General features: G+C 41.1%; 1 protein-coding gene across 5 annotated transcripts in view; it reads right to left on the reverse strand.

Annotated features, from left to right (window-relative positions):
* Positions 1 to 18553, reverse strand: part of EGFL6 (EGF like domain multiple 6) — a 48342-nt gene extending 29789 nt beyond the window's left edge. For 3 of the 5 annotated variants that reach the window (XM_065072922.1, XM_065072915.1, XM_065072893.1), the window contains exons 1-5: positions 18396 to 18553; positions 10966 to 11078; positions 8972 to 9064; positions 6045 to 6161; positions 2167 to 2286 (exon numbers count right to left, since the gene is read on the reverse strand). In XM_065072922.1, the coding sequence (XP_064928994.1) occupies positions 2167 to 2286; positions 6045 to 6161; positions 8972 to 9064; positions 10966 to 11078; positions 18396 to 18463 (511 nt within the window). In that variant the 5' untranslated portion in view covers positions 18464 to 18553. The remainder of the gene's footprint in view (positions 1 to 2166; positions 2287 to 6044; positions 6162 to 8971; positions 9065 to 10965; positions 11079 to 18395) is intronic. The other 2 variants (XM_065072898.1, XM_065072906.1) reach the window with 2 other exon arrangements.
* Between the last annotated feature and the right edge of the window lie 1753 nt (positions 18554 to 20306).

Raw genomic sequence — 20306 nt, forward strand, 5'->3', positions numbered from 1 at the left:
CTTCTCTATTGTATTTAAATATATTTGTCTACAGTGTTCACCTTCAAATGACTCTTACATAATTCAAACATGTTAACTGTGATTGGTATTAGTCAAAGATCCTTGCTGATTACTCAAAGCAGGACATTTCCAATTACAAACTCATTTCATTTGAAAGACAGAAATACCATTGTCATGTTGGAGTGTGTATAGTTTAGAAGTTGAGCCAAGTATCCATATGGGTTTATTTTATAGCTCCTTAAATTGATGAAGTAGTCCCAGGCCATTTGGCCTTCATACGTGATGACATTATGGCTGTGTGTTAAGAAGAAAAATTCATATAGTAACTGTCCTTCCACACAGCAGCATCTCTTGCTTGATGCATTTATTTAATCTGTTGTTTGAAATGTTAAGTATAATGTTGTTTTGGCCACTGGAATTAAAAATATTTTTTAATACTTAAATGTTAAACCTCTCAACATTTAAAACATTCTTTAAGCTGTAGAAATCATTCAACCAGTATGTTTTGGTAAGCAGCATCTAAAATGGGTTAGCTACTGTTATTCTTTGCTTGTAACATATCATGTCCAAGCTACCCTTTATAATCTTCAGGACTTGAACCATTGTGACAGAAATAATGTAAAAATATGTGAAAGTATCAATATCATTAGGTATGTTGCTAAAGAAATTTTAGCAAACAGCATCTGTTGCAAAAAGTTTTCTCATAGAATCACAGACTGGTTGAAGTTGGAAGGGACTTCTGGAGGTCATCTGGTCCAACCTCCCTGCTCAAGCAGGAACACCTAGAGATAGTTGCCCAGGACCACATCCAGGCAGCTTTTGAATGTCTCAAAGGAGAAACTGTAATTCTTTATTTTCCATTGTATTTTGGGCAGCTCTAGGAAATAAAACATTTCCCAGCTGCAATTTTCCATCTTCTGTGCTTGCCTGAATGCAATAAACATTAAAAACCGCGCTAAATATCATTCCCTGGGGTTGACTAGGGGTGTAACCTATTTAGAGACCAAGTGAGACCAGGAAAAGAAGGTTAGATTGAGAACGAGGGAAAGTAGGAAAGAAGGAAATAGAAAAGATTTTGTGGCTGATTTTTTTTTTTTAAATTGAAATTATTCAAATGCTGAAAGTTAGAATTTTACAGAAAAATGTACTTACTGATTCAGAAGGAAAATTGCATTTCAAGAATTAGATCAAGTTATTCTAAAGAAGAAATATGGAACTGAAAATTCTTTTTTTCTTTTTTTTTCACGTGAAGCTTTGCTACTGGACATATTTTAAAATGAAATTACATAAAGTAGACACAAAGCATTATGTCCTTTAAGCTTAAAACAAATAGCATCTCATCTGAAAAATGAACACTTGCAGAGACTTTCAGGTTTGTCTGTGATGAACAGTAAATAGAATATTCCAGCTTATGGAAAGATGTCTGGGCAGACCCTGGAGCTGGCTTATCAGGACGCAGCCCTGCTGATGCTGGGGTCATTCACGGCTCCTGGATCACCCTCTCCTTAAGGAGCAGGGAACCCCTCCCTGACATGCCCTCTCACTACCCCTTCTTCTTTAGTTGTTGCAGTGGTCCCTGCTTTGGAGAGTTTGTTTCACATATACTAGGTTTTGAAATGAGTTTGTTTAGCTTCAGTATTAAAAGGGGTATGATTTCAGCACAGGATTACAATGCTGTAGTGCTGCTTTGTCAGATGACAACATAAAACCGATATCACAGAACAGCACCAAGTGTTGTAAGTAATGCTTTCTTCATCACAGGAAACCCACAGGTTAAGTAATGTTGAGGCTCCTGGAGAAAAGTCTGGAAGTTTGTATCATGGGTTATCACAATAAAAGATATAAATGATCCAAACACAAACCCCAAATCCTTTAATGCATTATGTCAGTAAGGCAGTTCCCTGCAGGCAAAACACCGTTGACCTCAGAGGAATAGGGAGAAAATGAGTATGCTAATGACTCAAATTGATGTCAAAACATTTAACTATTTACTGAGGATGGGACTCCTCCAAAGAATTACATGGCCAATATTACAAGAACATTTTTTTTAAAAAAACAAGTTCAAGCCAGTGAGGACAGCTAACTACTTATTAACCTTTCCCCAGGCTCTTAAGATTTTGGGGGATTCTATAGAAAAGAAGCTGAGCATGAGCTCTCTAACCATACCAATGCACATCCTTCTGTTTGGTCCCAACTGAAGGCCACCTGATGGACAAAGACACTGTATCTCCCCTTTGACTTCTTCACATCCATACTGGCAATTCGCCATGGCACATGACCTAGAACCTGAAAACAGTATTTAAAAGAATAAAACCAGCAAAATCTAGGCTGGGATCACATGCTTAAAATTTAAATATGGATGAATGCAGAAAATAAATCGAAACAACAAAATTCCATTAATCACTTATCAAGATGTTCATGCACTAAAACATTAACAATTCAGCAGTCCATGAGGTAAATTGTAAATTCCCTCTCCCCTTCAATTTTTTCGTTCCTACCCTTATTCCTTCTTTTTCCCCTGTTCCCATTTCTGTGAATTCTTACTATTGCCTTTTCAATTTAGAGACAGAACTGCTCAAAGTAGAAAAAAGATTTTGCTTTTTTTAGATTTCCTTTTGTGACAATTTACCATACAAGAGTACTATTTGGTAGTGGAGTGTTTTTATTGCTTACCATTACACATGCTTCTAGTAAAGAACTTGATTTAGAAAACTCTTTAGCCTGATGGAGTTAGAAATTGTCCTTATTTTGATCCTTTATGAAACAGATACCTGAATCTAAAGAGGCACTATCCAGAATACAAGTCTTGGTTGCTGCAGATTGGTTAGAAGTATGAATTATTGGAGATGACTTAGCCTCTAAAGAGAATTGTAGGAGGTGCAGATCTTGTGTTAGAGACCTATGAGAGGTTAGAAAAGTAGGAGAAATGTATTAAGTATGCAGGGAGATGTTTCTAAAAACCTGAAGTTATCCAGAAAATGCTGTGATGCCAGGGAGAGAAGTAGTATTTGGAAGTGTTTGCTGGAGCAGATGGAGGTGCGTGCGAAGAAAGTATTTCTAGCTACTCTGCTCTGGTATTGTTCAAGGAAACAGAACTGTATATAGGTTTTTTGTAAGTGAAGGGTCTGGAACACTTGTCAATTTGTTAGAGACAGAGATCAACTGCAAGAACTTGAACACTGGTTACTGCTTAGGTAGAAAAAGATTGAAATTTTATTCTAAAAAGCAACATGTTTATTGTCAGAGGTACCAGCACTTTCAGAACAGTGCTTAATAGTGTATATATAAGACAATGATGTGTGCAGGTGCGTATATAGCCATATTGTTGTGATTTAAATATAAAATGTAATGCATTTTAGTTCTGTGTGCTATTAAAATTAATCTTTTTAATCTGTGCTAACATTGTTTTTCTCATGCTGGTTTGTTTAGACTCTGTGGCTAAGTGATAAATATTGAAGACCAAGATTTCATTTTACTTGTGAAAGCATCTTACTTTTGTATGAATGAGAACATACACAGCAGCAAGAGGTAAGAGGAAAATAAAAACAGACTGTAAATCATAATACTTTGTTACATTATCTACTTCCTAAGTGGCAATAAAGAAACTTACTAAAAGTTATTCTTATCTTATTAGCAATTGTCTGATTTTTTTTTTGTTTGAAGCTCCTGTTCCTGGCTTTGGTTAGACACAATATTGACTTCGATGAACTGCTAATCAGATCTAGTATAGGAATTCCTGCAGAAGTTGAGTCATTTTGTGTTAGGTACTAACCTACCAACTATTTTAAGCAATTGTTCTCTGTGACCCAAAGCCACATTCTTCTGATACCCTTCTTCCAGCTCCATGGTCCCTTGGTGTGGTTGCAAGTAAACCTGCCTGCTCAGACTAGATGGACTTCATCTTGTGAAGGAGACCCACATCATAGAGAATTTGATTCAGAAGGAGCAATAATATGCTCAAAATGTTTGCCTGAATAAAATGGTGAGATTCTACAGTTGGTTAAATAACCTAACATTTCATCCAAGCACAAGCTTCAATCGGCATCAAGTGAAATGGGAGGCTAGTAGACATAAACAAGAATAACTTCTACTTGAGTATTCAGTTTGCTACGTCATTTCGTAATCATAGTTTCTGCTTAAGAAAATACAAGCTCTTTGCAATGGGAAGGTAGCAGATGGGTTGGGTTAATGAAGCACAAGCTGGATGAACATAAAGGTTTTTGCCTCCTCAACCAGAGCAGTCAAGAATGGAGAGTTCCCTTCTACGGGAAACCTTTTTTTTTCTCCCCTGAAATCTGGTTTTATTCTGTGTCAGTGTTTGTTGAGGTTCCATTGAAAAATAACATTTCTGTATGCCAAAGTGAAATGCAAGCTTCAGGGCTCACAGCTGCTCGGGCATTTTTTTTCTTGTATACTTGACACTGGCCACTACTGCCACTGAGAAATTCAGAGTTTTGTGCTGGCTCAAGTAAGGGACGGTGCAACTACACATTTGGTAGAAATGGAGAGCTTCTTAAATCAAGAAACCAGTTCTGAATTAAGACTGACTTAAAAATAATCTGGCAGAAATGGTAAGTAACAGCCTGGATCTAGTTTCCTGACTTGGTTCAGAAGTGTGGTTGCAGCGAGTGTTTGTGCTCAGAGCAGGCAGAGTGTGGGATGAACGAGACAAAGCTGCTGCTGGGCTTGAAGGGAAGTGAAACAGGACAGTTTATTGTGACTGTAGTTATGGCTTCTGCCAACTTCAGCTGCCTATAAGACAGTGGCCTTACTGAAAACTGCTCGGAATATGATGTCAGCAGATACACAAATTATCTTGGAAGAAATGAAAGAAGTACATTTCCATTTCTCATGGATCTCAGGGACCCACAGCTGTTGTCTGCTGGTGATACCCACAATGATTAGTAAGTAACACAGAGGCACAACACTGAGCTGTGATGCAGGGAAGGAAAACCCTTCAAAAGCTCTTCCTGCAGCAATTTCAGTCTCAAGGCCATAAAAGAGAGAGAGTAAGAGCTCTGGCTTTTCTGCCTCCCTCAGAGCTGCAGACCCTGCACTCCTGTGAGCATTTGCCAAGGCTGGGTATTCTTCCAGTTATTCCAAAACTGACAGCAAACTTGCCAGATGGACACTCTGCCTGGTGCGAGATTGTCTCCAAGGTTTGAAGATCAAAGCCTTTCAGAGTTTATTGTTCTCTGTCATACCCATGGGAAAGATTGTGCTGCACCCCATTCAGCCAGGTCCATTGCTTTAGGACAGGACTCTCGAGCAGATTGTTCGACTGCTGAGACCAGCTGGTTACCTTGTCCAACTGGTGCATCTGTTCCAGTCCAGTGGATTCTAGAAAGGGCTGCTACCATGTTACCTGGGGTTTTGTGAAATTCAAAGCCAAAATACCAGTATGGAACAGCTCAGGTGAAGAAAAAAGTGTCATTGAGAAATATGAAGCTTCCTTAGGTCTGAAAAATCAAGTTGGTTAAGAAAGCAGAATACTTTCCATTACAAGCTGACTTAAAGAAAACAGGTAAAAACACAGTTTAGATAAGCCTTAGCTCAATGAACAAGTTTCCAAGAAGGTGACGGCAAGTGTGGGAGGTATATCAGCACTTGGAGAAAGCAAATGATTCAAGGAGCACAGACAGGTAAAGCAAGGAGTAACATCATGAAATTCAGCACATTACAAAGTAGTCTATATTGGTGTTTTGCATGGGTAGTATCATTCATTCTTATTCAACAGATGAAATGGCAGGACTACACACCAAGGTTATATTATCTGTCCTTTGTCTGAAGTAACGCCATCAAAGATTTTTACTCCTAGCAGGACAAAAATTCCTCTGAACACCAAAAGACAAATATGACCTAGTTTACTTTATCTATATACCGCCAAACAGAAAGACTCTTTCAGCTGCTGGCAGTACCAGAGAGCTGAGGTAAAGACCCTATCCTGAATAAGGTAAATCCATTCATCACAGGAAGAAAATCTGTTAGGATCAAATGCTATTAGATTATTTTGGTGTGCCTGTCCTCTCAGCTGTATTACTTACTTGTACATGTGCCATCTATAAGCATGTACCCGTTGAGACAATAGCACTTGTAGCTGCCGTGTGTATTCATACATCTGTGTTCACAGGGACGTGGTTTCAGTCCACATTCGTTCAGATCTGCAGAAGTCATTGGAATGACATGAATGCTGGGTTTATATACATATATTCATACAGATAGGCGGATAATACTGCCTAATGCCTTGAATTCCCCACAGCAAAATCGCCTGGATTGAAAATGAGCCAGTCCCTTGCAAGATGAGGGTTTAGCAGACCATCTGGCTGAAAGACTGCTAGCAAAACTGACATACACAGACTTCTACACCTGAAAAACCAATGCAGACTGGCCACATCTGGCAGCTTGTTAGCAAGAGGTGGAGGGTTGGGGAGAGAATTGTGGTTACTCTGTTTTCTGGGAGTTATTTTTCTGGATTTCTGTGATTCTAGTTGGAGATTTCAGCCCTCCAGCTGGCCTCTGTACTAGAAAGGAAAAAATGTGAGACTAAGACCAGCAAATCAGCTTGCGATAAAGTGAAACAAAGATGTATTTTTTTTTCTGAGCTATACATTGGTACCAAAGTTATCAGGGCAGGGCTGTCTAGCAAAGGCGAAATACAATACACAAAAATCATGGGGCTTTAAGAAAGGGCAAATCTAAAAAATCTTCTTCTCAAAATCCAGTATTTAAAAAGCTTTGCAGAAGCTAAATTTATTTCAAATTCCCAGTAGCTATCCTTCACAGGGAGATAACCAGAATCCTAAAGAGCTCAATTTGTGTGGTAAAGACAGACCAGTACTGGCAATTGTATTGATCCTATGACAAGGCGACAACGTCTGTGCTTGTGACTTCTGAGAACTGGCACCTCGAATTTTTGTGTTTTGAAGCCTCATTCGTAAACAGGCAGAACTCATTAACAGAATGCACCAGCATATGAAGCCCATTCAACGTGTGTTTAACAGCCCATATGACCAATAGTACAATTTCAATAAAGATGCAACACTCCAAGCACTGAGTTTGTACAGCTCCACTTCCAATGGGAGAAGCATCTCTTCTCATGTCTATGCATCCTGCAGACTGCAAAAAAACCTGAGACCATTCAAAGCATAAACTTTGTTGCAGTTATACACATGCAGAAGTGTTTGTTACAGCTCAGTCCAGAGAAGAAAAAAAGGGTTGTGTTCTATTATTTAAACATAGGGTCTGTTTGAGAAAGGACAGCCTATCAGCTTGCAAATCACATTAGATTTTTTTTGCTACTGTGGCTCCACTAAATAACCAAGACCCTCTTAACAAACAAACTAGTGGGGAACAAAAGTAATTCCACTTAGAGCACGCATTTTCAAAAGTGCTTAGCTGCACCTATCTCGCACAATGCACAGTAATGCACAGATAGCATACACAGCTCTTAAAGAGAAACTGTGGAGATAAGGTTAATTTAGCGCTCAGTGGCAGACTAATACAGTCCCCTTATCTCTGTTATTTTAGTTAGCTCATGTTGAGCTTGCTCAGCAGGGCACTCTGCTGTAAGAACAGACCGAGGCTGCATCGGCCAGTAAATTAAAAGTAGCTCTGAGCATTCCTGGCTGCTGGAACATGACCACATATGTGGCTATACTATTGAAATAGCTCTGGGACATTTCTGGCCACTTACTAAAAAACATTCTTGCCCAGGCCTCAGAAGACAGAGCAGCCCAAGGAGCTAAAAGGCAATTGCACATGTCGGTCTGTGTGGTGCTTCCACCAAATCTCAGACTTGGACTGTACTGCCAAGTGCACAGAACTGATCTGCTTGCATGTGGAAGGCAAATCAAATCCAGCTGGAGTTACTGCACAGAAAACGCCTGAAAGCTGGCGGCTTCTCTGTTGCCTTTTGCTAACATTTAAGATGACAAATAATTTTTGAGGTTAAACTTCTGGGTTTAGAGGATGAAGGTGTGATACCTACGTATGTATTACACACAAGCATGGATGTTATTTCACTTTCCTCTCTAGTGGTACTGAGGAATTCACTTATTTCCCCACAAGCAACATCAAACACACAAAACATAGAGTTTTCCAAAATATGTAAGAATATACCTTTATAGCATATTGCTTGAAATACATCATCTAATAAATGGGTTGTTTTGACTCTGAAAAATATGGTTTTAGCATGTCGGTGCAATATCTTCAAGCAAAGACTTCAGGTGCTTAGGAAGGTAACAAGGAGAGACCCATCCATTCATGTGGCTTTTATGTCCTGCTTCCCCCGCAGCACCTGCAGCTCACTCATCTGCAGTGCAGCAGGATGGCCCCTCCCCATGCACTGACCCGCTCTTTTCATCTGATTCAACACAGGGGTCTCATATATTGGAAGAGGAAAAATAAGCTGAGTTCTCACCAATGCATTAGCTGAAATATTTCCATGTCTAATTGCATGTTTATGGAGGGAAAGTGGTGCATTCAAAATTTATGACTATGCAGTTCTAAAGACTACCAGTTCTGTGTTGCCAAAAATACCAATGAGCATATACAAACAGATGGCATTGGCCCAGGCAGCTTATGTCTAGCGTGTAATTGCATCTCTTTCCAATGAGAAGGTTAGTTAAGAAAGTAACTTGGGTTGCTGGTTAAAAAAATAAAATGGGTTCTGGATTTGAATTCCAGCTCTTTGAATACTTTCCTATATAATCTCTCTATGCCTTAATCCTCTGACTAGAAATATGACAGTTTACCCTTGTCATCAGCCTGCAGGAGATACATGAGAGAGATTCAAACTTTTGTGTGCTGAAGGAGGCTTAGACCTGGAGATATAAGAACCTTAAACTCTAGATTCTTTTTTGTAAACAAGAACACATCTTGTTGTACTATTTTGGAAGATGACACAATCCATAGTACAAGATAAGGAGACAGAATATCAAACTTCTGGAGTAATATCCCCACATGCACAAACCTTGACTACAGGTTTTTCCTGTAAATCCAGGGAAACATTTGCATTTGTTTGGTCCTGTGCACTCGCCATACTTGCAGCCATGTCGACAGATAGCTAGAGGAGTCAGGCAGGGATAGGAGAGAGAGAAAGAAGAAGTTAGAAATACTCTATTTGAGAACTTCGGCCCTGCCTAGTTGCCTGAAATCTTCTTGCATGAGTTCAATATCCTCCATACTTCTGCCTCTAGTTTGGGCATGGTAGCTACTGATTGGCACTTTATTTCTTCTGGAGAAAAGTGACACTGGCACGAGTGGGTGCTTTTCCAGGTTTGTGAAGATCTGGAAAAGAAGGGACTCCTTTCAGCTCTCTCTCTTACAACACTTTTCCAGATTTGGACCTCCTTACAGCTGGGAAATATGTCCATTCCATGGTGGAACACCCAGAGTACCTGTGGCAACTATCCTTACCACACATCACAATAAATATTATTGCATAAGGTTTACAATGACTTGAGAGGGTTGTGAGTAGCCTGAATGTATTAAAAAGTAAAGGTTTTCTAACTCTTAGCCCTCTGGATCATTAGTCAGAAATTAAATGCTGACTTTTATAAGGCTTAAAGGTCCTAAAGTCAATGTGATTGTCAACATGAGGATTATTCAGGAAAAGAAAACCAAACATGCATTTAAATTGCAACTAGCTCTAGAAAAACAGCAAAATATGCAGGATGCACTAGGATGTGCATCCTGCTACCTTGTGTAATAAAGCTGCTGTGCAAACTACAGGAAAAAGGAATGTCAAAGTGTTAGTTACTATATAGTAAAATTCTTAATTAAAATTCATAATGCCGAATTCAAGTATCTTCCCTATGTTTAAAAATTCATTCATATGGACTAGCTCTGCAGATTATTTCAGCACTATCCACATCCCTGAATGCAATGTGGCATAGTGTGAGACCAGCTGAGTGTTAACACTGAAGCAGAAAACACCACTGCATCTGGATTTACAGTATAGATCAACACTACAGTTGGCTTAAAGAAATCTACCAAAGAAAATCCTTAAAAGTTCATGAAAACTGAATTTTACCAAGAAAGCTCCCTATTGCTTTACAGCAAGACAACTTACCCCACTGGCTGATCGAAGTTATGTTTGTCAGTTTTCCATCAAGTTATTTATTTGCATCAAAACTAAGGTGCTATTCAGCAATGCATAAATATTAATAAAGGTATTAATAATTTTTTCCTTTTTTGAACTGTCACCCTATATATACAGAACAGAGCATCTTTCCCTTTTAGAAGTCAGTCTGTTCATTGTCAGCAATGAATAACCTTAAGCCTATGTTCAAATTCAGCAGATATAGAAATCCAAACTCTCTGGGACAACAGGTGCAACATCCGAGAAAGATTCCTAAAACATGTATTTCATGCTTTGATGTGTTTTGCCCATGAATGCGTAGAGAGAGACTCCACATCACCTTCTCCTTGGGATCTATAGACCTTTAACAAATTAGAAACATCTTTAGAGACATTGACTCTTCATTGAGCCAAAGATCCATGGACCAGAATGCTGGCTGGCTACCCAAGCTCAGGACATGTGCACTTATTGATTGGATTTCACTGATATTTTTAGTAAGTTAAAACCTCCTGGTTCTCAGAGGCTGCGTATTTCTGAAGAGAAAGGATATCTATTGACTTGGCAGCTGTAACAGTATAGGCACGGACCAGGGCTGTGCAGGAGGTGAGAACAGATGGTCCCTTCTGGATCTAAGGATTTATGAATATATATTTTATTGTCTGGTGTTATTTACCCAAAGTGGTTTTTTGGTTTGTTTTGGTTTGGTTTGGTTTTTTTGAGGACATGGTCTCTCAAACATGTTTTATTCACTCTCTCACAGGTTAAGAGATTTCACTCCTCAGAAGGTTTCTTTCTGTGACTTCTGGTAGACATATATGAAATCCCTTGATTACTACCAAGTACACAACTGTGGAGAGGAAACAAGCATAAAGTGTTAATGTTACCTTCACAGTGGCCTCTGTTGTTCTTTTTCCAGCCATAACAGCAATCCAACCTAGAACCGTAGCGACACATGCCAGGCTGGCTCACAGTCACCAGCTGCTCACGGGCTCTTGAGCTGCATAAGGAAGGATAAACACAGGCCACACACACTTTAATCCCTTGCTCCATACATTCCTTTCTACATTTTCCTCATGTTTTATTCACTGTCAGGCATTTTCATTTCACCAAACCTCGGAGAGTTCAATAGTGTTCCTGGACAGGAATGTAAAGTTGTGTTTGGTTGGAGAAACAGGGAAGATGGGAATGTTTCACCTGCAATATATTAACTGTGCAATATAAATCCTTTCTAATGAGAAACACGGAAAAGGCAAAAGATACAGTCAGGTCCCTTGCTAGAATGAGTAATTTTTAATATCAGTGAAATCAATGGGACTGCCCTAGCCTGCATCATCTGGATTGGATACGTGATGCCATACCTGAGAACGCTGTTGTTTTGGATGATGAAATACTGATTCTACAGAAAAGCAGTTTTCTGAACATCAGTCAGTCCCTTAAGAGCTAGTGACTTAGAGGCTCATAGCCATTGCACATGTGCAAAGTGGTTGCGTAAGTGCAGACAGTCCCATGCATTCTGGTTGCAGGGGACTCCCTAACCATGCAAATAAATGTTAAGTTAATCTGTCAATAAACCCAGTGGGTTCAAAGTCACTGTGTAGATCAACAGCTGCACAACTTGGAAAACCCACAACATTGGTTGCCAAAATTATAAGTCTGACTGAAATCTACAACGGTGTAAGTCTTCTAGACCTACCCTATGCTGCAACGGCTGCTGTGACTCTGGTTCTCTTTTCCCTCTGCTTGCTGTTTCTTAAGTTCTCCATTACCACATACCTGTCCCCTTTATGAAATTCTCTTCTTTATCCAAAATCCTTTGTCCCCACTGCTTTTTCCATGCCATAATTTAAAATACACTTTCTTCAAAGAGTCCAAAGTGTTGTTTCTGACACAGAAAATACTTTATCTGTGAGAACTTCTCAGCAAGTGATTTGGGGTATTGAGGTGGACAGCACATAGCAACAAACATCCTCATGGTGGGGAAAAAAACACTTAAAAATCAACAGGCCAGGAACTTCTGCATTTTTTTAGTCCGATGCACAGCAATGGCTTTGCTTTATCACCCTACAGCAGTGCTTTGCACATATCATAGACTAACAGACTCACAGGATGGTTTGGGTTGGAAGGGACATTAAAACTTGTCTCATTCCAACTCCATTGCAGGGACACCTTTCACTAGACCAGGTTGCTCAAAGGCCCATCCAACCTGGCCTTGAACACTCCCAGGGATGGGGCATCCACAATTTCTCTGGGCAGCCCATTCCAGTGCCTGATGATCCTCATGGTGAAGAATTTCTTCCTTCTGCCTAATCTAAATCTACCTTCTTTCAGTTTAAAGCCATTACCCTTTGTCCTGCCACTACATGCTCTTGTAAAAAGTTCCTCTCCAGCTTTCTTGTGTCCTCCTGTGCTTACCTGTAAGAGTTGCTCTCTTATTGGAACAGCTACTGCAAAAGTCACTAGGGCAAACTAGAAGAATAAATATATGCATACACTTCAAAGATACAAGATGTTCCTCCAGAGTTTTCTTTAGCAGTAGAACCACTGGAGAGAGAAAGGAGTTCAGACAGGATTCACAAACTCATGTATCTGAGATGCCCTGAATGAAGAGGCGGTTTTTGTATCACCTGGCAGGTAAAAAGCCTTCGGTGTTGGAACAAATTGTTTAGAAGTCACCCAGCCTTTGCCACCAACCCAGTGATGCAGTTTACAGGAGCACAGCTCCAGACAGAAGAAAAAGCATATTGAACAGCTATGACCCCTGGATGTGTGTCTGTTAGAAAACAGCACCCTGACTCTGGATTTATAGACAATTAAATAGCCTTTTTAAATTTAGTTCATCCAAATACTGCTGGTTTACATCACTTCCAAGAATACAAGTTAAAGAACATATGTTCCCATTATGTGTTAGGAAGTGGCCTTGAATTCACCTGGACAGTAAATGTATATTCTGTTAACACCCCAGAAAATTCTCTTGAACGCAGCTGGATAATGCTGTGATTTCCCTAGAAGGTTAAAATGCCTGAAGTATGGAGGAAGCAGGACGGTATCAGTTTCCAAAAGGTGCTCATTTCCACAGGAAGTCAAACTCATTCAGTAACGTTTTATTTAATAATTCACTTCAAAATCAAATAACGAAACTGTCTTCACAATGTATACAATATCTCACAGGATTTCAGTACGAACTTCTCTTAAAGCTGGGAAATGTTCCACAAAACTGCAAATAAAATTAATATAGATGAACTTTATAGATACTACCCTGGAGAAGGTCTTTCACTTTTTCCAACTTCCACAAAAAGCACATATTTAAAGCCTATCTTTGGCAGTGGGAAAGGCCAGCTAGATCACTGAGACCCCATCTTGATTCCAAAATCTGGGAGGAAAACCAGTTTTTCCAGGTTAGTCCCTCAGAATCGTAAAGAACCACCAGCCATCAGTTCAGCTATTGCTATCAGGAGTTCAGCACTTTGTGCAAAAGAAAGATTATTTAGAAAGAGGAGATCCTTTTGGGCAGGTGGATCCTTTCCAGGAGGATGTTGCATGGACCCTACTGGACGTTGGGGTGAAGCAATGCAGACTGGAGACATCGAATGTTTCTCATCCCTGCTTATAGGATGTTTTTATAGGATTTCACAAGGAGTCCCTAGGGGCCTGAGTGAGATTTCTGTGCTTGTCACCATCTGTTCGGTGTGCAAAAAATGTCTGGCCTTGAAGAACCTGCAGCCTGAATATGTGACTGAAGAAGAAAGGTGAGAGAAGGTAGACTGTGCAGGTCAGATTGCTATGCAGGTCAGTGGCAAGAGCAGTCTCCACATTTCTAGGGAAGAACTCTTTCCTCCCAGAGTCAGCAGCTTACAGCACTGGTGCTAAAGGTGACAAGTGTCAGACTGAGCCATCCAGGGTGCCCAGGTGTCCTGGTTTTGGGTGGGATAGAACTAATATTCTTCCTAGTAGCTGGTATAGTGTTGTGTTTCAGATTTAGTGTGAGAATAATGTTGAGAGTACATCAATGATCTAATTGTTGCTAAGCAATCAAGGACTTTTCTTCTTCTCATGCTGGCCTGTGAATTAGCAAGAAGGGAGCACACAAGAGTCTGAGAGGGGACACAGCCAGGACAGTTGACCCAAACTGGCCAAAGGGATATTCCATGCCATAATATGTCATGCTCAGTATATAAGCTGTGGGAAAAAGCAGAAAGAGGGGAGGACCTTTGGAGTGGTGGTGTTTGTCATCCCAGGTAACTGCTAAGTGTGATGGAGCCTGGTTTTCTTGGAGATGGCTGAACATCTGCCTGCCCATGGGAAGCAGTGAATGAATCCATTGTTTTGCTTTGTTTGTGTGTATAGCTTTTGCTTTACCTATTAAACTGCCTTTATCTCAACCCACAAATTTTCTCACCTTTACTCTTCTGATTCTTTCCCCCATCCTACTGCACGGGTGAAGAGGAGATGAGTGAGTGGTTGTGTGGGGCTTAGTCACTGGCTGGGGCTAAACTGCACCACCAGGCAGCAGAGAAATAATCGATTTTATGTGACTGTGACATTGTTGACACCAGTAGGATGGGATTTTGCAAAGAACATTGAAGATTAATAATAAGAACTTCTACAATAAGCCAGGGCCTCCTTAGTTGAGGTAACAGAAAGAAAAAGCTGGCTGTATTAGCTGTCACAAGATCACTGTGAGCCACTAGCACCGTTATAGAACAGGTGGGACCCTCAGGTGTTCCAGTCAAAATTCCAGGAAAGTTTTACTGCTGCCATATGAAATTGTACTGTGTACAGTTCTTAGCATCCATGGTGAAGAGATACAAATTATATATGGTATACATGATGCTGAAAGCTATGAAGAATAACCTGTTTTACAGAGGATGAGAAGAACTTGGCTTCAGCTGAACAAACCGAAAAACTGAGAGAGGGTCTGATTGCTTCCTACTACATGTCAGGCAGCTTCCAAAGAGAAAAAGAAGAGCTTGTTAAGAGCTAAATTTATATAAATTTGCTCTTTTGCTACTGTCCATTAATACTCTGAGGGGGTTACAAGAGTACAAACACAGCCAGGAGAGGGGTAAGAATCTTGAAGAGCACTGAAGAACCAGGAGAACAATTCCTACCTAATTTTTATATCCATGGTCTCTTTTGCAAACCGAGAAAGACCTAATGTTGCCTGTAATGATATAAACAGGCATGAATGAAGTTACATCCCTTTTACTCAGCTGCTGCTGAAAAATAATTCTGCGTCTCTGGAGTAATATGAAGATTATTAATTCTATCTCCAAAGAAATCAGATCATTTCAGGGCAAAGCATTCAGATACTGGCCAGGACTGGGTAAGTACAGATAAGTACATACCTACAGTGGCATGAGCAGCAACAAAATAAACTGGATGTGTGATATGAGGACAGATCTTAACCTACTACACAGGAGCTTTGACTTCTTGCAGTGATTTACTTAATTTGATAATAAAAAATAAAACTTACGTATTTACAATAGTGTTCAGAAGCTTAATGTGCTCCACTCATCAAGTGGCTAGGTAGACCTTCCAGTACCACAAGTTTGATTGATAGGGTAGGACTGATATCCCCAATAGCTTAAATACACAAAAAATTTCACAGGAAAATATTACAAGCACAATGATGGGTGAACGAGGGAGAATAAAGTACACCTGAATGCTGGCACTTGCTTGTCCAACAGACTTCCTTTGCCACCCTCCAGCCTCATTTTTGTTGTTTCATTCTATAAAGTATGAAAACAGTTTTACATTTATCAAAATTAGTTTGTGACCTATGCTGAATCCAAGCTACTAAAAGTATCTGTACACCAATGGGCAGTCAAAAATTTCAAATATAATAACTGGGCTGACAGCTTGGATGGACTGCAATCTTCATTAGCAGCCATTTTACCAGATAAAATAAAAAGTAAAAATACCAAGAGTGAAAAATATTACTTCTTGTGTTCTCTTGGCCTATGATCATGAGTGGTAGATGCCCTGCCTGAACTGAGTTATGTGACAGTAACAGCTGCAGAGGATGAGTCAGCAAATCTTCAAATGCCTGATTTACCCAAGTAGGTAGATAACGAAAGTCAGGTATGATCTGAGTTAATACAGTTAATACAGGTCATACTAATATTCTTTTACAAAAGTTTTCTCTGGAAAGGAACACTTACAAGCTTTACTGTTTGTTTGTTTGTTTGTTTGTTTTCCCTTCAAGACACAGCTGCTGAATAGATTTAGTGCACTGTTTCCATAAGATCTCTCCAGGACACTTTTGGTCAGCTCTTGCACCTACAATAGCTGCCTGCTGCTGAGTAGGTAGCAGGGGGAAGGTCTCAAATACATTATTACCAGCTTCCACTTAACTTCAAAGATGGCATATTATCCCTTTATTTAATTTTCCTTTAAAAAGCAATTCTGGACATTGTTGCTAGCAAAGAATCTAAAATTTTGATCAACTGTTATATTTAGAAGGAAAAAAGATGGTATTTTGCAATTTAGTGATTTGAAATAAATTCTTAAAAAGTTTTTTATGATTGTATGTCATCCAGAGATATATTTGAACACTGTGAAATGAAGCCATAGGGTTCTTTTGTTGTGGCAGTTGGTTGGTTTTTTTGAGGTTTGGTTTGTTCAGGTTTTTTTTACACAAGCTTATTTGAAAGGTGACTCCCTTCTAGAAAAAGGTTAAACTGTAACTGTATTAAGTAAAATAAAAAAAGTGCCACCTATTATATTTTAATAACTGTATCTTAGACAGCCCTTCAGCCAATTTCAGGCAGTCAACATGACAACAGTCTTACTTCACTGTGAGTCCCTCCCAAAACACCAAATCAGTTTTAGCTTGAGCTTGCTGAAGTTCCTTTAAAGTACACTTTTAAGACACAAAAATAATCTTAATTAATTCAATTTTTCCAAACTTATTCTAATTTTTACTCTTTCCTGTTCCTAGCTCTTCAGAGCTCATAGGATTTTTTGTCCTCTTAAATTAGTATCCCTTGTCATCCAAGACTTCTATCAAGATGTAGGAAAATCTCTTCTTTCCCCTTCCTCCCAGTGCAAAAAGCAGAATGATAACCTTGGGAGATGAGAGATATGCCACCACCTTCATCTGACATCAACTTGGACAAGAAAGGCTGTAGAGCAATCAGTCTTAGGCAGGTTGTAGGTTTCCCATAGATTTTACATCTTACTGCTAAATAATATCTTTTTTACTGAACACATCCCGCTTTGCTTCAGTTAACTCCAAACCACACTTTATTCTGGAAGGAGATAATGCTCTTATTTTGCTGTTTCACATCTTTCAAAGTGTTTGAAATGCAAATATACAACATCAAGAAATAATTAGCATGAGCTGGAGCAAAACGCTGCCACTTGTTCATCATAAACATTCCCATCCACAAGTTTGGTACTAAAAAAATAAACCACAAAACATCTTGAAGGCTTCATCTCCAGTTGCTGTGAACTCTCCTTTTAGTAGCTACTCTCTTGGTGCAGCAGTTGTGGCCTTTCATTTGCTTCTGTAGAACTGGGAGGGGGAACATTGGAATGGTTTTATCTGGAGTAAATCTCTCTCAAAATCTCATTTGGTTTCTGGAGTGTATCTGTCTCTGCAGAATACAACAACTGTAACGGCAGGCTGATTTTAAAGCCAGGAATCTATACTTACAAAATTCCTCAGTAAACACCACTGGGTGATCTCTTATTACATTCATTCATAAAGCTGTTAGAAATGGCAATCACTGATAGATTCATGGTTTGTGTAGGTATCAAAATAATCCAGGTGGGAAACAAGAGCTCACATGGGTGGTGTTATGTAATAGATACTCAGTATTGGGTTTTAAATGGTGATTTGAAATAATCTGTTTATACAAGCAAACAAAAGGCTGAAGCAGCTCGCACCTTTCTGTATGCGGTGCAGCTGTTCTCACCATCTGTATCTGCAATAGTGCGCTGAAGTTACCGTTTTTCCCAGAGTACAAAAAAACGCCTCACAGCTTTGGTCTGATCCCTTCCAGGGGAGCAGCACCCATGCCAGCTACAAAACCTTCCCCGTCCCGCGACCTCCGTTCAGCACCACGGAGCCGGGCGCGGCGGTACCCGCTCCCGCCCCGGGAACCCACCGCCGGGGCGAGCCCTACGGACACGGGTGTCCAAGGGACTCTCGTACACCCGCGACAGCGGGCGAGCACCGCAGCCCCCGGCATGGCCACACGCGGATCCGCTGGCCGAGCGCTCGCACCCAGCCCCGGCCGGACCGCACACAGGAGCCGGGCAGCCCCGGGCCCCCACCTGCCCGCCTCCCCGCCCCGCCGTCCCCGCTCACCTGCCCGCGGCGGCCAGCCCGGCGGCGAGGAGGGCAGCGAGCAGGGCTCCCACGGGCGCCGGCACCATCGCCCGGCCGCGGGGAGGCGGCCCCGGCCCCGCGGCGGTGAGGCGGCGGCTGGCTGGGCCTCGACGGCGACGGGACGGGAGACTACACGGGCGGGCGGAGGGACTGGGCTGTATAACCTGGCGGGGCGGGGCGGGCCCGCCTCCGGCCGCGCTCACCCCACGCGTCCCACACGCACAGGGACGGGGCGGGCAGCGACCCCCGGGGCGGGCAAGCGGCACCACCGGGCGAGCGGGACCGGGGCGGTGGGGGAGAAGAAGGGCTCCGCGCTGCCGGGAGGAGGGCAGGCTGCAGACCGGGAGACGCGGCCCCACGGGAGAGCCTTGTCAGCCCGGCGGGCGGTGGCGCCCCCTGCCCCGCACCGAGACCGGGCGCGGCCGCTGTGGGCTTGTTCTGAGCACCAACTGGCTCTGTCCCGTGACAGCTGCCTCCGATGGCACCCACCGACCGCCGCGGCACCTCTGCGCTGGGTTTCCGCTACAGGGAAATAGCATTGGCACTGAAAGATTTGAAGGTTTTGCCTTTCAGGTGGAGGACCTTCCGTGGCTTTATTTGGTTTACGCTGCTGAGGCAGCTTAGCTGCCCTGGGCTGTTTTTATTTATGCTGCTAATGCTAACTGGTAACATTACTTCTTGCTAGCTAGTCCTGCGGCTTCAGTGTTGGTGCCACGGTGTGTGAAGTGCTGCAGCTCCTTGGATACCTTCCTAGGATAATGCTTGACTTTAGAGGGTGCTGGGTTTCATGTTAGTAGGGTGTTTTGTTCAGTTGATTTGTTTGGGTTTTTTGTTTGGTTGGTTGTTTTTTTGAGGTTTTTTTTTGTTTGTTTGTTTGTTTGTTTTGATCCCGGATTAAGAACTCTTATCATTTTGCAGTGATGGAAAAACTTGGTCAATATGTCACTGATGTTTGCTAGAAAAATGCAAAAATTTTCAGTGCAATTCTAGGAAGCTATGTTCTGCATGTATTGTATCCCTTGATGCCTTCCTCATACTACCATATAAAAGCAGTCAGCAGGAGAAAGATACGGTGTGGTGGGGTTTTTTTGTTTGTTGGTTTGGTTTATTTTTTATGCTGATGTTCACACGAGCCTACTTGCTAAACAGTTTTTGGCAACAAGAATATTGTGTCAAAAAGCACTGACTCTGTTCTCAATTTCCAGATCCTACTATGAACAATTTTTCCAGCCCCAAGCTCTGGAGGGTTGTTCCTGTTGAAAGCGACTCTGCTGTACTGAGCATATGGAGAGGGAAGCCAAAGTCAGCAGAGATAACATTGCACCTGGACAAAGCAGGGGATATTTAGATAGATTTAGTGTTCTTGTCAAAAGTATCTGGATATTGGATTCTGAGCACATCTTTAGTTGGACACATCCAGAATTAGACCAGGGAGTGTAAAGAGCAGCTGTTATAAAGGCAGGCTTGATGGAAGGTTACAACCTGATTCATCATAAGGAAGTAGTAGTTCATACTTAAAAATTCCATATGCAATGTAATATTCACAATCAATGAGCTGTTTCAGAAAGACAAAGTATCTATAAAAATTAGTGCTGAAGCAAATTTGAATTTTTAAATTGAGACAATTCTGACCCACTGTGATAATTCTGGAGTAAAAGTACCCAACACTACCACCAACCAATGTTGTTTGCTGGGTAAATTTCTTATGAAATACCTACAATAGCTCTGGCTGCAGTGATAAGGTATTTAACACAAAATAAAATAGAGAAAGCTTTTATCGCTCTTGACTCTTTGCATGTGAATCACTCCACCCACTCAGTAATCTTATAGACCCTTATGAGCTTGAGGTCGGCCCTGGAACATTGTTGGCAGTTTGAAGGGACTAATTTT

This window comes from Columba livia, chromosome 1 (genome assembly GCF_036013475.1).
Source record: "Columba livia isolate bColLiv1 breed racing homer chromosome 1, bColLiv1.pat.W.v2, whole genome shotgun sequence".
NCBI lineage: Eukaryota > Metazoa > Chordata > Aves > Columbiformes > Columbidae > Columba > Columba livia.